This window comes from Hesperophylax consimilis, chromosome 2, assembly GCF_061612785.1.
Source record: "Hesperophylax consimilis isolate HC1 chromosome 2, BYU_Hcon_1.0, whole genome shotgun sequence".
Lineage (NCBI taxonomy): Eukaryota > Metazoa > Arthropoda > Insecta > Trichoptera > Limnephilidae > Hesperophylax > Hesperophylax consimilis.
In genome coordinates, this window is record NC_142837.1 from 43,774,526 (window position 1) to 43,793,316 (window position 18,791).

At 33.9% G+C, this 18,791-nt stretch overlaps 2 protein-coding genes across 2 annotated transcripts in view; one reads left to right on the forward strand and one right to left on the reverse strand.

Annotated features, from left to right (window-relative positions):
* Positions 1–4,809: 4,809 nt before the first annotated feature.
* Positions 4,810–8,653, forward strand: LOC149426039 (uncharacterized). Its single transcript, XM_089642971.1, has 2 exons — positions 4,810–5,206; positions 5,516–8,653. The coding sequence occupies exons 1-2, from the start codon at positions 5,064–5,066 to the stop codon at positions 6,681–6,683; spliced, it is 1,311 nt and encodes a 436-aa protein (XP_089499097.1). The 5' UTR covers positions 4,810–5,063; the 3' UTR covers positions 6,684–8,653.
* Positions 8,654–9,517: 864 nt separating this feature from the next.
* Positions 9,518–18,791, reverse strand: part of Snx27 (sorting nexin 27) — a 99,295-nt gene continuing 90,021 nt past the window's right edge. Inside the window, exon 9 of the mRNA XM_089642962.1 lies at positions 9,518–18,708. Coding sequence (XP_089499088.1) covers positions 18,640–18,708 — 69 coding nt within the window. The 3' untranslated portion in view covers positions 9,518–18,639. The remainder of the gene's footprint in view (positions 18,709–18,791) is intronic.

The window sequence follows — 18,791 nt, forward strand, 5'->3', positions numbered from 1 at the left end:
TGATATTTAATCATTGAATACAATATTTAAAAGCAATTCTCAAAGGAAAATTCACATCTAGGAATTGAGCCTTGCCAGGACTCTAGCACTGAGCTAAAATCCGACCCAATTTCCTTCGGTCATATTTAAATTTTTGTTTAAAATTTTCGTTTGAGAATCACATAATATATTTATAGTGATTTGTTTTTGGGGTATTATGCCATGTTGCGCTACCTCCTTCTTTAGCCAACGTTTCGGACAGCATTGCAGTGTCCATCATCAGGGCAGATGTGTAAATGTTGGCTAAAGAAGGAGGTAGCGTAATACGGCATAATACCCCAAAAACAAATCACTACACATAATACTTTTCGCTGTGAAAATCTCAAACATAATGTATTGTTTTGACTATGCAGTTGTTTTCCGTCATCAGTCACGTAGGTAGTCTTTTGTATTTTACGATCATTATTGTATAAATATACGTAAACACTATCAGTCCTCCCAACAACAGCTTCACCTTCGGCACTTAGGTGTAGAGCGGAAAGCCACCCGTAAAAACTGAAAAAATCATTACAAATATTAAGATAGTTGAATATATAATATATGGTTCTATATTTCCTTAGACGTAATCTGTAGGTATAAAGAAGTACTGATCGGAACCAAAAAATAGTAGGTACCTGCTTAAGTAAATGTGGTGTCTTTAAAATAATTAAAAGGTTATGAATAAACTGTATATAAGAATAGACGTGGTGTCATTACCGAACTTACTCAATGGAACGACTCCGAATCCAATATAATGACGCCTGTAGAATCATATTTGGAAACAGAAGATACAGCAGCGCATCGACAAAGTTCACGGAATTAGGACTAAATGGATTTGCTGGCCTGATGAGACACGGCCTGATGGAGTCAGGATGCGGCTAATTGCTTCAGTCAACACGGTGGTGACCGCAGACCCAGCGCCAAGTGCCACTCCTGAGTGAGTATATTATATAGACATAGTTGTCCTTAATTGCTAATTTATTTTTCTTCATCTATTTTTGCATTTTTCACATATCTATTGTACAAAAAATATGTATTTCTATATGGAACGTGTGGGATCCTGGAATAAAAATAATAATTATTACTATTATTATAAAACTAAAGTACAGACCCAAAGGTAACGCATCCAGTAATTTACAGCACAGTAAAAGATGGGTAGATCTTCTTCCGGCGTCCTCTCCACCCTACAAACTGGCAACAGCTCGCATCGGTGGAACTGCACAAACCTAAAACTGGCAACCACTGGCAAGGTCTATCATTCTTCCATCATCATTTTACCCCCATCTTTGGATGAGAGTTGAACTGTTTTATAGTGTTGCTTCATGTATTGGCGTTGAAGAGCATCCTCTGATAGAAGGTCCGTCACATAAAATTGAATCAATAGTTTCCAGAGTGCGTCTTTTAAACAATCTTTTTTGATAGTCGTTCATCTTGGACAAGTCAGGCAGCAAGCTTTTCAAGAAATCAAGATCAGCGTTAGAGTGTTGTGTGTTTGTGTCGTCCTTCCTCGTGCTGATTACTTCTTCGATAAAATAATTGTTTTCTTCCTGCATAACAGTTTGTTCTCTTTCTCGTTTAATTGGTCTTATTTTAGTAAAGCTCTGAATATCAGTAATTTGGCCACCCATAGTTGAATTGACTTCTTGCAATAAGTTTTCAGAGTCGAGGCTTTCGGAGTCCACAAAGATGGATTCAAATTCGCTGGTGTTGCTTTGTGGAGATTGCGTACGATGATGTATATTTTTTGCCTTCATGAATGGCAGAACAAAACTCATAGCATTTTTCAGGTAGTACTCCTTGTTTTTATGGACTCCTTTTCCGGTTGACGGGTGTTTGATGCTGCGGGCGAGGGTAGTTCTAAGGTTTTTCCATTTCTCTTTGCACTTTGTAACTGAAATATATCAAAAGAAATTTTGGATATGTTTTGTTGCCTACAGAAACATGATTTAAATGTACCTAAATTATAAAAATAATATATTGGGATATTTGAATGATTAAACCGTCGAGCATAACAGTCATCGACGTGATTGTGATGCTTTAGAAATTATCTTTTTAAAATGTAATATGTTCTCAGAACCAGAAAAAATGGTCAATAAGTCTTTTTATCCACAATGGAAACCGATATGGTTGTTGAAGGATTTCAGCGCAGTCAAGAATAGAATGGTTTACAATATCTGTTATACATTGGAGATGGCGATTCCTCTGATTTTGCTAATCTGCGTACAACGCTAACTTGTGTACATAGATCACAACATGGTTGTGATACATGACTGACTTCTCTATATAATGTTTCAAAGTCTGCTAATAACTATTTTGATTAATTATTTACACAGACTTGGTAATAAGTATAGTTCAATTGTGATGGTATTTCTATTCTTCCATTCACTGTAAATTCTGCATATTTTAGTAAAAACAACAATGCATTTTGACACTTCTCGTGTCTTGTGCACTACACATTTACACAAGTCGGTCGGTGGTCATTTACACACGGCCGGTCAGTTGCTGAGTTGGCATTGCGTCTGGTTCCCACCCAGGCGTCGTGCGTTCAATTCTCTAGCTAGTCCTCCTTCATGACACGAGCCACATTTTCCGCTTACTATGAATGTATTTTTGAGTTGATTTTCAAATATTGTGTTTTTCATAACCCGGGAATGTTTGTCATTCATAAAAAATAAACATGCAAACATTCTTGTCGCACCGACTAATAAGAAAGCCGAAACCGTTAATTGGGGATGCCATAGTCTCACTGGCTCCAGACGGTTGGGAGCAGTTGGGGCTTTTGTGCGGTTTCACATAAAAAATAAATGAAATCAAAAAAAAGTGGAGACTTGAAAATGAAACTCCCAGTGTCAGATATTTCAATGTTATTTCTAATTTAGTTTTGATAAGGGTAAAGTTGTCGAATTCCGCTGCACGCATTGTATGCAAATTTTAATAAATAACACTTGGTTTCAACCAGGGCCAACCCTGAGAACCAGTAGATGCTTAGGTAGGTGATCACTGTAATCAATAACATTCGGTGATTAGTATTTTTGTGTAGCGCCGTTTTTTTTTTAAATAATTCCATGGGCGAAAAGTTGTTCAACTAAAATCGCAGTCTGAACCCGCCAATATACCATTCACGGTATACCGTAATGGATTTTACAAGCATGCAACTGTTGCAAAAGGCCTACCTAAGAATTCGTATAAAAAAACTTACCCGAGGAATTGACTTCGTTAGCAATCCGTGCCCAAGCTCTGTCTCCAATTTCACGGTTCGACTTCGAATAGTCCTTTCTAGTTGTGTCGTAAAGGCAGGGAAACCGCTGTACGACTTGCAAAAACATTAAATTATTCGGTTCCTCTGCCATTTTTGATTTGAGTTTAAAAAACCACACTGGTTTTAAACCAACGGTAATATTGCCGCTAAAAGATTATTTGAAAGAGACACCTTTTCGATGGCAATAGCAATATTATATTGTGTTGTGTTTTGCTTTGCCGGTTTGCCCTGGGAAATTCTGACAGAAACAGAATATCGGCAAAATATCGCGTGTTGCTAGTTGCCAGTCGCTATTTGATTATTGCCATACCGCGAAAGTGAATTGGTAGATTTGGGTGGAAAATATCGGTAGATTAGAGGCAAAAATCGGTTTATCGTCAAAATATTTATAGGTGTGAAATCAGAAATCAAAATATTTATAGATTGGGCACAATGAATCTATGGGCTCTTCCCGGCATGTCTGAGAAGTACCATTATTTGATAGCCAAGTTCAGCACCATTGCTGCATCCTCGAAGAAGTCTATCCCCAGAAGGGTGTGGTTTTTTTATGCGTTCTTTAGCACTGAGAACTCGGTAGAGACTGACCGGTTCTGTATCTTCACTTCTACTCTCCTACGGAGGACTAGCTGGTCCTGGGTATGTCCGTCAGCAAGTATGATTGTGAGCCTCTTTGACGTGAAGTGGTAGCCCTGTCGGCTTAGCAGCACGTATAGTTCTTGGCTTGCGACGCTGGCCTTAGCGCCGGTATCCAAGAAAACCGTTCCGACGTTTCCTTCCACTTCGATGTACACCGCAGGCCGGTGTCGCTGGACCACCTGGGCCGTACGGGTGTTGAGAGCGCAGAACTGAGCGTTCCTCATTTCTCCTTGGTTGGGGTTGCAGGTCGGGCACATGCTGCGTATGACCCCAGATCGATTACAGCCGTAGCATGCCAGTGTGTTTGGTCCTCTGCTTGGCCACGTCCTGTCGTTGCAATAAAAACCAACCGTCTTTATAAAGGCGTTCTTTTGAAAATGCAGATTACAAATGTCGAATATATCGTCTTTCTCAAGACGCATTCATTTATGCAAACATATTACAAGAGTCGATATTCCCTGCATTTTATGGTATTTTAAATAACTCTGTAACGATTCAAATGAAATACATCAAGTGCTTTATTTGAATCATTACAAAGGACAAAGGTAAATGTGTGCCGGTGCTTATATTTTACAGTTTTTTTCTTGTGCAGGCAAACACGTCCCGTACACATATTGAAACGCACACGATCTATTTGCGATATTTCATCAAAACTTTTCAATCCATCAATATTAACACGCCCATGCTCTTAGTTTTGTCGATACAAAAACTATCAACAGTATTATTGACGTATGGAAGTCGCTAATTAATATTATATATCTCATGGTAAAAATAAATCATTTTAATAATTATTATCATTCAACCAATGATTCCTTTCACCCGTGTTTCCTCTTTCAGTGCTGCCAGTTCGAAAAAATATATGGATATTTACGACATTTAGGCATTATTTTGGGAGGGCAACGGGTGTGAGCCGACAAGCCGAAAGCGACGCAGTTTGTAAAACAAAACAAACAACCGTCAGACTACTCAAATTTATCAGCGTATTTTCATAAATATTTATGTCTCGATCAATTGGGTGAGCTCGTTCTTCCGATGGAGAATGTATTCAGTTAGTTAGATGAGTTCCACAATATAGAAATTGACTGTGGATTGATATTGCTATATGCGAAATAATTGATAGTTTGACACAACAAAAGATTTAACGCTAAAAATGGAAGAAACCAATGCGGGCAGTGACAACCACAGTGATTCCGATATCAGTGAAAGTTGGACCATTGTCGACAAGACTGCGGAGAATATTGACAGTCAAAGTCCTGTGATTAGTTCGAGCAGCGATGAAAATGGACATAAAAGGTATTTATTTACGTTTTTCCAAATGACATTCCATTGTTGTCAAATACGTATTCTAAAAATACATCGCTTTATTCACGTGAATTCGCACAATTTGATCGCGAATTTCTTTGTATAGTTTAAAAACATTGTCTAATTGCCGCTCGCAGTTAAAATGATGAGAATGATTTTACTTTCAAGGATTTCTCTTATCCCCCACCCTATTATGAAAGCCAGTTGTTTCTGTAGCTTAATATTAACTCCATTACTTTGGTTATTTTTTTCAAAGCCACTAAATCAGCACAATTTTAATTTATATTGAAATACTTTTAGTAAGTCCAATGATGCACTGATCGAAGAGGAGGGCGATACGGATGGGGTGGCCGTTATCAGCGACGATGAGGAGAGGTCGTCTTCCGGCTCCCCCACCCCCTCTCCCTCCCTCTTCTCCGTCCAGCCCTCCTCCCCGCACCCCCGGGACCCAGAGACCAGCTCCGTGTCCACCGTCCGAGACAGCGAGGACGAACTCCCAGAAGACTTCTACCTTTCTGAGAAGAAGAAGTCTTACGTTCACCGGCGGAATAACCGCCTCAGCAATCTCTTGAACATCGTCCTGCTAGGTACTGTAGTAACAGCTGTCACCCTGGCCGTCGGGTTCATGTGGGGGATCAACGACACCTGCTCTCTCGACATGCTCAACTCTGTCAACAAAATCCTCACCAACCTGCAGAAACTTCAACACGAAAATGACGTCCTTAAAAACAAAATCAAGATGCTGCAGTACATGCGACACAAACCTATCAAAAGCGATCCTGATTTCGAACAGTTTCTTCAGCATCAAATGTTTGAAAACAACATTCTTTTCGATCTACCTCAAAAGGTTGACAAAAATTTTATACCGAGAAAAATCCATAACAAAGTTAAAAATCACGATGTTAAAAGAAGCGAAATTGAAGTTTTGGATTATGATAACCTCGAAATAAACGACAGCGATGATACTTTCCTTGAAGCTGAAAATGTCAGCAAGGGTGCAAAAGGTGTTCAGGATGTTTGTTCCGACCAATCACTACAGATTGGGCAGGAAATATGCCGTAAAAAAAAATCAAAACCAGAATTTAATAATGTTTATCATTATTCCCAAGAAGTAAATACTCCTCTTAAACCCAAAGAAACAAAGGAAAAAAACTCTGGGAAAGATGCCAAAAAGGCGGAGAAAAAAAAAGCAAAAAAAGCCAAGAAACAAAAGAAAAAAAAGATGCAACGCATTGCAGCCATCGATAAAGATTACGAAACCCAAATAAACAATGTTGACAAAAATAACAATGAAATAGACGATTGGTACAACAAACTGTACAGCGGGCGGCAGGTCTTCCGTGAGAAGGGAATGGACTACTATATCTGGCAGAACAAAGCCAAGTGGTACTTCAAACGGATGAACCGCCAGAAGTACAAACGCAACCATCAAAAGTATAAAGTTTATAAACCCCAAGGAATGTTTTAAAGGTAAGCAGTAAATACCGTTGGGAGGTTCCTACATACCTAATCAATTAGCAGGCGAGCTGTGCCTAGGTCAGGCTTACTTATGCACGTCGCAACATATAAGATAGTGCCACTAGTTTAGTATAATTACAAATCAAGTCAATTCGAATGTTCACCAATATTTCTCTATTATAATTTTTAAGTTCTCGTACACGGATTTTAAAAATAATATTTCAGGCAAATTTTTTTATTTTTTTGTACATGACGGATCGAAACCTTCAGTTTCAATTAGCAGTGTCGTAAATAGTGTTGATTTGTTGTAATTGCTAGGTGACAAAAAAAACTATAGATCTAGAGTTAGTAGAGGTATTATATTGAATTTCCAAGGAACCTATAGCTATATATTTTTTTAAATTTTGATGTCTTGCTTTAATTTTAATTTTCCAATAATGAATTAAATGAAGAATATGCGTGTTAATTAGGCTTAGAGAAATAAAACAACAAGATATTGTCGAGAGGTGACGCCAGCTTCTGGAAACATCCATACAATAATACAAACATGGTAAAAGTATTTACTCTTCACAATGCATTTTAATAAAGTAATTTTATTTTGTAATAAAGTTTGTTGGTTTACCAAAAGGATAATTTATTTTTACCATTTTGCAACAATTTGTCCATTTGAATGTGTAAATAAGGTAATTGAATCAACCCCTCAAGTTAATTTGTTTAGTTTTGCGAACAAACCGGTATTACCCATAGAGTCAAATTGTTCACTTTTCAGAACAGAAGATCTCATAGAAATGGTTTGTCTCCCTTACTGTCATTGTTAGAAATATGATCTAAACATCGTTAGAAAGAGAAAACACCATTCTTTATATTCAAATCTGCAGTTAACTACAAAATAATTAAATTGTACACCTATATGAAACCGAAGGTTTCGACCACAATTATATAAAAGAATTTTTTTTTTATTAATTATTTTAATATGAAATGACAAAAAAGTGAGGTGGCAATGATGTTTATGGTAAATTTGTCTAATAAAATAGGTGTTTTTCGTTATCAGTAATTTTACTTCAGTGTTTAGACGAAAAAACGTAAGCGTGCCATTAAAAAAAGATTATGTTTGATCTCAAAATTTTAATATCCCAAAAATTAAATGTTTATTTGTAATAATAAAATTTGAAAGCATATTTCATAACCTTTCAAAACCAGTTTTTAGTTTTAGGATACATTCAGAAATACACACAAATTCCCCGACTTTTGACAGCATCCTTAAGAAATATAACGGTTAACATGCCAGAGGCCTGAGGAGTGAGGGGTTAGACTTGTTTAGTTGGGTGTGCGCGTTGGAGAAGTGAATGTTGTTACCTAGTTAGGTTAGCCTAGGCACAGCTTATAGAATATTGTGATTATTCCAGTGTTCGGTGTAATTTGAAATAATAATCTCGTTGGTTTAATGAAAACCCTTTATTGAAGTGTTTGTGATATATATATTCCTAAATTTTGTCTAGTTGTTAATCCTTCAATGGCGGCACCAAATTATGTGTATAAATGCATTTAATCAAATTCATTCTATTGAATCTCATTCAATCAATATGCTCAAAAGCGTTCAAGGGCTTTAAATGGTTTTACAAACACCAAATGTACCTGGAGATGAATGTAATTCGGAAGCAATTTGAATGATTTTTTTTGCATAGTTTTACTTAACAAACCGTGACTCACACATATTGTGTATTGTATTCCGCATTTAATTATTAAAATATTATGTTTATGTAAAAGCAATTACCTTTTTAATCTTGTATCCTGCAATAATTTTCAATAAGCATTAATATAAATCGAAATGCTTTCGGATTTTAAACTTATCATTACAATAAACCGTTTTGAATAAATAATAAAATTCTGATATAATTTTGTTTACTGCTACTCTGTGATATCATGAAATCATTAAAATGTACCCTACCATAAAACTATTTTGAATACTAATAATAAATGTTTTACGAAATGAATGTTGTTTTATTTACATGAAATACCTTGTTTTAACAGTTCAGTGATGAACTCAATACAATGACAATTTAACGCACCTTTAAAAGGTGATAAAAAAATGATGACCTAAACTAATTTTTTGTTTCATCACTTTTTAAATTTGGGTTGAATTGTTATTTTGACGAGCTATCCAGTCACCGTTTCAACAGTCTTGAATTAAAATATACTTGGCTGGTTACGTAATAATGACGTGAAGTGGAGCATACCCTTTTTTGCAAGGAATACCCCACAAGAGCTAACCGTTGGAGCCAGTGAGACTGGCGTCCCCAACCGGGGTATGTTTTGAGGCTGAAGGTGGTGGGGAAGATCTGTTCACTTAACAAGCTGACATTTCAAGCAATGTTTCAATTCTGAATCCCTGCCACTGAGAGCTTCATTATAACTTATTTGTTGTTGTTGAGAAAGGTTACAAAGGAGCTATCAGCAGTATGCCTTTTAGCAGACTGTAGTGCCTTGGCCTTGTGCCTTGTGTCTTGGCTTCATTCAAATTCCTGATTTTAATTACACTCAATTGGTCACCATGAAACAGGCAGCCGCCTAGTATGGTGATTCATTATATCTACTTTATGTAAATTTCAAAATAATGTAACATGTATTAAATAAATAAAATAAAAATAAATAAATTCTCATTAATTCAATTTTTTTTGCCCTCTGCTATCGGATCTTGGCTATTATCTGGTCTCCCCAGACAGCAGAACAGAACAGTGAGGTGCGAAGAATCTTCTCTGATTTTCAGTTGGGTATGCTTACTTTTGTCACCCTAATGATACGACTAAGATATTGTCAAAACAAAATACCAATTAAAAAAATAAGACTTGTTAACATAAATTTATTTTAATTCCTTATATTCTAAGTAAATATATTTGCTTTGTAATAATTATGATAATATACAGTTTATTACTAGGAATTCATGATAATAATAATATAGATACAATACAAATGTTTGATTTAAAATACGAAACACTGCTGCCTCAGGACTAGGGCTGGGCTGTCACCACCCAACTCCCCGCTCCACTACTTCTAATATTGCATTCAGTAAGGCTAATTCTACTTGTCAGGAACACAAACATTACACAATAGAAACAGAGGTTTATCTTGAGAAACTGTAACTAAAATGCAAAGGAATGTATTGAGATGTTCTTAAAGCGAATATACTAAAAATAATTAATATTCTTAAAAACTTTGAGACACAAACACAGTAAACTTCGGAACGCACATGCGCAAGTTTATGTCAGAATACATTAACAAATTATGATTCTTTAAAATTAACTAAGCAGACTCTGCTCTTATTTCCAATAAAGCAAAACGAGCTGATCAACAATAATCTATCGGTTATATGACAGCAAACTGAACATTGAATCATACGACATTACACTCATCCAACGCCATCTTTATTTAATATAAGCCACCTTGTAGAAACTGCACTTCTTTCACTGGGTTTAGCCGGGTATATTACTTAAGTCCTCTTTAACAGGTCTCTTTCAGTTCAGTTTCCACAGCATGGCCTGTATTAATAAGGATGGCGGTGACTCAACCCCTTTATGTTACACAATATTTAATATTACTGAACATTTGCACTCTGCAAATAATTTTAGTTTTCTGTGTTCATTGATCTGTAAATACTTATCCCGGAGAATGAATGTGAAATGATTATGGCATAACATAGCTTAAAATGTTAAATATTCTTAATTAGGTAGAGAAAGTAAAAAAGGTTTACTTAGAGGGCTTGTGATACATAGTTTTACTGGATAAACAATTCAGTCGTGAAAATTGGACAAATAATATTGGTAAACTATGTGTAAATCCACGCATAAGAATGAACACTTTCATTGTATGTAGATAGAAATAAAACGATTGTCAACATTACTGAATTGGAAAAATGAGTGCTTCTGATTTGTCCTGTTATTTGATTTTAAGAGAGAACTGAAAAGTCTAGGCGTAACAATAAATATAATATGTAGTTAGGTACCTAATCTAAACTGTATGTATTCGAAAGGGAAATATTTCCACTTATCCCTAATTCCAAAACCTCCATCGATATATCTATTTTTTGTGTTAAATCCTAGTATCATTCATAAATTAGTGTCACCAAGTAGTTTTAAAACCAATGTAACATTATTTCCATAGCCTCACACTCAGCAAGCTTCAAATTCTATAAAGGAGAGACCGAGTGCCAAACCACGAGAGCCATGTGAGGTTATTTAATGAATAAAGAAGATATTTCAAGAGCAGAACATCACACTTATAAAACAATAAAGTTAGATGGCTTATTTGACTGCGCCAAGCAGATGTTACAATGTTTCCACACATTTTGTCAGACATAATAATAATACAATACATTTTATCACATTAATTTACCATTATTGGGATCTGATTGGCCTAATACTTAGTTTCCAGAATGGGTCTAACGCCTAATTATAAAAACGACACTTTAAAACTAACGTAACATTATCAAAGTGAGTTTTACACGCGGTTATTCTGTAAACAAATTCCTCGCTCATTGAAAGCCACTACCAAATATGACATTCCATTTCTTAAATCTTCAAGTTCACACAAACAGTAGTAACATACTTCCATTGTTAATTATCATTTTGTTTCTGTATTTTTACCAATGAAATACAGTGAAATTCTCTTAAGAAGTTTTCCAAGGGACCGGACAAAAAAACTACTTACGCGGAATCCAAATTTGGCAATTTTTTAAATAAAGATTATTATTTTTATATTTGAAGTCATGGTTATTAATATTATTTATTTTTAAAATTCATACACAAAATGAATTAAAATTATTTTATTGTTTCCGGCGACAACAACATCAATAGTTTTTTCAATCATAGCAAACACAAAAAACTTGAACTGCCACCGTGTAACTCACATAATCTACTACAACAAAGTTGTACATTTTATGACTTGACTTGAAATAAGGTACCTAAGTTGTGACGCTAGTTTTGGTTTATGACAGTTTTACTGTTGAACTTCTAAACCTCAATGTGATGCAGACAATAATAACAAAGTGACAATTTTATGACTTTTCGGAAAAAAGGACATTTTCAGGTTTATTTCGCTACTAGTTTTCGTTTGTGATGAATTCACTGCTGAACTTTTACAACTTCTTAGGCTGGAAGCAGTTTTGGATAAAACTTCTTATGGTATTTCAAGGGACCGAAAAACAAAACTTCTTAAGCATGAAAACTTCTTAAGCGAGAACTTCTTAAACGAGTTTCACTGTATTTACAAAATTAAATTATATATATATATATTGGAAGAAATTTTATCCCTTGCTTTGAAGTTGAAGATGATAATCTTAGGACGGGTTGTTTCACAGAATTACAATTTATCAACATTCATAATTATTTTTCAAGTTCTGTTAGAGTTCAATTCAAGTTCTTTTATCATTTCAGTGTTGTGAAACAACTGGTCAATAATTATATAATAACAGAACTTGAATAGAACCTTCACAGAACTTGAAAATCAACCGTGAAATTCGATGAATTCTTCAAATCATTTGAAATAACCCGTCTTCAATGTTTTATTGAAATCTGCTGGCGTTATAATATTTTACTATCGTTAATGTTTTATCATAACGTCTCATAAAATATGTTTAATCGGAGAGTAAAAAGGCTAATATGAACTCGATTGAAGCGAGACTTTCATATTATTAGGAATTCCCTAAAAATATATCCCACAGTTATCTAAAACTCTGTATTTTAGGAGAATTTTTCAACTAACAATAATAAAGGTTTACATTACTAATACTATAAGATTCTTAAATGTTTAGTAACTGTTTAATAGATTTAGGACCTTACTAATAAACATGTTTTAAAATTTTACACAACTGATTCTAACAACTATCAATGTATGGAAAATGGTTGCGTAAACTTTAAAACACGTTTATTAGTAAGGGGGTTATAGTTTAAACATTACAATACATTAATTAAATTAATATACAAGTTATCCCTAAAATGTAGCCAATTTTATATGAAATCTTCTTTAATAGTATGTATATGGCGTACTTGTGGCCATGAAACAATATATAAATATGATTAATATTTTGTTTTTAAGTAAAAATTACCCTTTTTAATAAATTTTCATATTTATGTTGAAGTCTTTCAAAGTGACTATCAAATATTCCCAACTATATAAAATATAATATTTAATGTAATTTGTATTAATTTTAAACATGTTTAATACTTTCACTTAGTAGAATGCTTCTTCGAAGTAGGTAATTAACGGTTTTAATTAGCAAACATCTCCAGACCAAACAAACCACCGTTCAAATCAATTTGACCAAATTTCAACTAGAAAAGGCATCAAAAAGTATCACAAAACGTATAATGGAAGTTTTATACAGTATAATATGTAAGTACATTAAACAAAACCAACTTCTTGTATATATTATTTTTTTGATTGTTGAGTGCCAAATTCATATACATGTGATTTTAACCCCTAGGAGCCTGAGCCCTTCATTTGCAGTGTTGAAGTGTGCCTATTCACAGTACAAAGCACTGCAAATGCAGTGTCGTCCTAATACATTCATTTTGCCTTTGGATATTACCTCTACTGGGTTAGTCAAGGACAAAAATAAAAAAATGTCACTTTATCAAGTAGTATGGTCTACATGTTGGCATTAACAAAAAATCTTTTTATTTAGTGTAGTTTCTTGCCGAATTCAATTCACTTTAAAAAAATTTCATCATCCAATAAATTAATACATAATAATGTTAAATAATTCAAGAGATAAGAAAAGATATCATGTAAGAAGTAATCTTCAACCACTTACAAAGGTATTTAATAAAGTAGTATTTAAAATTGAAGCGACACATGACGTCATAATGTATCGTTTTTTAACCTTGATTTTTACATCACAACAGTAATAAACAAAAATTAAATGGTTTAGAGAAATTCAACAAAATATAATTTGACACTTGCGTAAATGGGTAATTTTCGTATAAAATTAACACGCTGCACATGATAAAAATTTACATGAATTTTTCTATTTTATTTATACAAATAATATTTGACAGCTATCAAAACCATTAATAAATTTATAAAGTCATTAAAAGTGAGCAAAAAAAAAATCTTTGATAATACATTTGAAAATGGACTACAAACTCAAAGTAAAATGTATAAACCATTACGGATGTCTGTCTATAATTTATCGTAAATGTGTTCAAAATAAATCCTTTTTATCGCATATAATATCAACCAGCTCAATTTGAATTCAAAATTAGCCATCTACCGATAGCTGCCAACAAATGTTAAAAAGGAAACAAATTGTAAGACAAGATACAAATTAATATATACATTGGTCATGGCTTCATTTAATATTGGTCATTGAAATGGGCTTTTAGAAGATCAGCCAAAAAATTGCTGTAAAGTTTGGTGCTAATATATCTTTTGATTTAAGGTTTAACTTGACGCTCATTATAATCTATGCGTTCATAGATGGCGTTAATTAATTTGTTTAATTAAAATACGTTTTTTGCAAGGAATACCATGTTACGACAAATTATTTGTTTGCGGCCGTATATATATATTCAATATTGTATTTATGTCTTTCTTGAAAAAAAATTGTTTTTTACAAACAAAAGTATTTATTCATATTCATATTGCGTATGTACAGGTGCAAACAAATAATTTGTCTTAACCTTTTGAGTGCCAAAAAATTCATACATTTGCTTGTAAAATGCCACCAAAAAAACATTATTTTTTATGAAACTATACATTTTTTTTAAAACCCCATAAATTCTTTGAATTTTCAAAACAGCATGAAAATTAAATTACTTTATCACACGAAAAAGAGTGTTAGCGTAATTTGTGGTGCTTCAAGATCTTAACCAGGAAATAGTGGGATGCGTACGTCGGTCACGCATGTTGGTTGTGTACGCTAATATAATAAAGAAAGAATGTGTTACTCTGATGGTTGCGCAGCAAACGAGATGCTACGTGCCGCGTACGGGGACCTTCAATCCAGGTCTACCGACGCACTCACCATTTCTATTGGGAGCGGTCACCGCGTTAAATCATGGCCCTGCGTGGGTCTGTGCCATAACATGAATATTGACAGAGCGGGTTATTACTGAGGTGCATCTTCACTTACCTCTTTGGGACTTGTCTAATAATTATATAAATATTGGGATGCTAGGTTTTAAGTGTGTGAGGAAATTATTCCAGTATTTGATGAAAACGATATTAATAAAAACAATTTATTTAATTTAAGACTTTCCTCAGCGATGTCGGCGCAGCACTATGGCATCATCATGTTACTGACAGTCAACGACCGACGGTATGCGATCGATATACGCATCGCACTATTTCCATCCTTATACAAAATAAACGTGTATTTTAAAAATAACAACTATTATAGCAGCAATTGTAACGAAATTGGATTATTTTATTTGCATTAATGGTTATAAAAGGGTTGACAGATTGATACATTGTACTATTGATGCAAAATACATGAAATTGATCTGTTGAAAATGTGAACACAAAAAATGAAGAGATTTTTACAATCGATTTTGAAAAGACAGGTACTTCCCAACCTTCACCTTCCTCAGCTCTCGGCAAAGGCAAAATTATAAAATAAATAATATGAAGTTGATTGGCATTTCACATGATGATGCTTTTTTTTCTCCAATTTCCATAAGTCTTCCTTTCATGTTTATTTAGGATGAAAAAACGATGTGTTCTCTTTTGCTACCGATTTTCATACAGTTTAAATAACGGTCTTAACCTCTCAGACAAAGACTTTTATTTACTGTGTGTTCCTTTGAGAACTGTCAAAACGTGAAAATGTTTGTGTTATTTACGAGTTTTGCTAAAAGCTTCATAACTCACGTTTTGGGAAACGTAGCCTCATTCTAAAATTTTTTTTGGAAAGATTATGAAATCCACTATCGTATTGTGTTGTAATACGTAAATATTTGCGTTTCTAAATATACATTTTATGAAAACGTCAAAAATATGTAAAAATCGCTGACCATTATTTCAAAGCCGTGAAAAATGTACTTTTTTCTGAGTATCATAAAGAAATAACACTTTATATATTGAAGAAATATAATTAAAAACTATTAGTCACCTCAAAATATTAACCGTCCAAACTAAAATATTTTTAATAAATTATTTAGAAACGCAATAAATTATGAACGAACAAGATGACAGATCCAATCGGCTTAGATAATGCACCTCTACGTTCCATAGATATTCTTGAATACAGACGCGTAGCGTTATTCATTATCGATACTCTGTTTTTTAAATCATGGCAATCCGTATACTAGTGATGGAAATAAATCGATTTTTGTAAAATCTCGCGCGTTTACGTGAAAAGACGTTCTAATGTCTTGACCGCTATTATCGTATTTACGTCTTTTGACGTTATAATGTTCTGAGTGGTTAACTAGGAATCGAAACCAGGATCTCTGTCTTACAAGGACAATGTCTTTAACCGCTCGACCATTGGGACCTAATTATTACACATCATATTTCAAATTCAGAATTAACAACACCATCTTGCAAATAATTTTCTCCATATTTTTGGCAGCTATCTTTTTGAATGATTACAAAGTTCTAAAGAATTGGTTTGTAACCAAGATAGTGTCTCGAATAAACATATCCGATTTTTATTTATATGGGATAAATATTTACTTTTTGATGGGTCTTGAAAACTTATTAAAGAAATGTCGTTACAATAAAAATGGAATATATGTGTTTACTAACTGTACCCCGCCACGCGCTGCTGTGGCTCAGTCTGTCTATGCAGATAGAGAAACAATAGTGTGTGTAGCTTTTACGTCCAACAGATGGCGCGGTTTTTCAAATAGCATGATTGTGAAACTGACTGCTCTTTTCGAAAAAAAGCTTATTTTTACCTGCCACAGGTGATATCTATATATTATATAAAAACACACGCTTATTTAAATGCAACGTTGTGTGAAATTTCATAGCAATCAGTTAAGAACACTTCACACTTCCGAGAACTTTGAACACTTCAGAGCATGTAAACTCAGCCACCATGACAAATCGGCAATTGCCGAGCATTTAATTGAAACCGGACATTACTTTGCATTTGTTACTGTGAATTTCGCATGTATTTTTGATGATTTGTCGCCATTTTTTAACTATTTAGTACTGGTACAAAATATTATTTCTTCTCTAATGGCAACTATCTCCACGAAATCGTAAGTATGAAAATAACGACAGTGTAAAGCTAAGATTTTTCATATGGTTCCGATATAGTTACCGTATGGAAATTGGTATGAAAAAAAATCATTGCGTAAAATGTACAGAGACAACTTCATTATCATTCTCATTCTGGTGTCAAAATTCAACATGAAAACTAGCCATATTTGGTTACTTTATTTAATTGGTTGCCAGATAACGGCTAATGTTTTTTATAAACCAAATAGAGAGAGGCAATACATAGAGCACTCCGCCGATAACAAGAAATAATAACAATAACAACTGTGTTTCACTTAAGAGATATAAATAATAATAAAAAAATTCAGTCAGCAAATGAAACCTTAATAAAATGATGGTACAAAGAATGAACCATCTGCCGTCAAAAGTAAAATGGCAGCTAAACATTTGCAGAAGTCACATTCTGATGCCCTTTTTATTATAATAGATGAAAGGTCTTGTATGTCAGAATGTGACTTAAAAATTTGTAGCTGCCTTTTTGATTATGGCGGCAAAACAGTCAGCCGCAAAGTATACACAAGTCACAAATTAGTGCAAAAATATTAGCACGCACATTTTTTGCTTAATTTTTACAGCCATAGAAAAGACGGATATAACTAGAAATGCCTTCCATATAGATTTAAACAGAAACCAATGTCGCCACTGACTTAGTTCCTTTCTGTTGGTGACCGGATAACTCATCGAAATGCCTTTAAAAAGTGATGTAAAGTCATGAAAAGTGATGAAACAAACACTATGTTACATAGGTAAGATATATCCTACACTCTGACACTTGCATGACATTGTATATTGCCATCCCATTTGAATTTCCTAATGATGGTAAAACACATGAAATTTAAGTGAAGAATGATCAGACTTTTGGATCACAAAATTGCATTTTGTGTGTTCTTTTTTGTTCTACGCACACAGCAAAATTTGTAAAGTTGATGAAACTTAACCAACAAAACCATAACACTTAGAAGACAGTGCTTAATATTGAATAGAAATGCTTCATGTCAATCCATCATCCTTGATAGTAACGAGAAAACTATTTTAGTAACTAAAAATGGAAAATAATGCATTTGAACAGCTATTTTGTTAAAAAAAAATACTGATAATTTGATGTCTTTCCTTCACGTCATGTTTTGACATTATAATAAAAAAGAATTTAGGCTAGTTATTTTAATTTTTTTTTAATTAAACCCAAACTAAGAACCTAATAATACATTTTAGGTTAAATACGAGATGAAAATTTTTTTTCACAACAACGGCCGCAAAGAAAACAATCGATTTTAATTTTAACAAAACAACTATCAAAATGTATTATTTTTCATTTCCGGAAACTGAAATACTTAATTCTCATTATTATTATTTGACTGATGCAAAATGTTTTTTTTTTTAAGTGCATGTTAACTATTAAAATTTTCGGTATATTTACAAGTTGTAAGCCAACAATATACAATTTTTCTACTGCTGCAGAAATAAAATTTACAGTCAATAACATTTTGGTAAAGAAGCCTAAAGTATACGGCCAGAGAAAAGAAGAATACTAATTTTTGCAGGAATCAATTTTGCGTTACATATTTTTGGTGTTGTTTTGTTTATTTGTCTAGCAACAGCTAACCGCTTAACAAGTAGAACAAGAAGACAACAATAATAAGACAATGAGAATTGTTCTAGGTTGGCTCAGTGGAGGGACGGGGGTGGGGGTTTGTAGTTGGGACGATGGGGGAGGGGGAGGGAGGGTCGGGAGCCGGGGGATGTTATTCCCCCGTGTCCACCCACTTGGCCTCCTCCGCTATCCTGTCCAGGCAGTCGCTGAGGTACTGGAACTGGAAAAATAAACACTGACTTAGTATCAGACTGCAAACGTTTGTAACTGGAATATTGTTGCAAAAAAGATTATTAGTTGGTT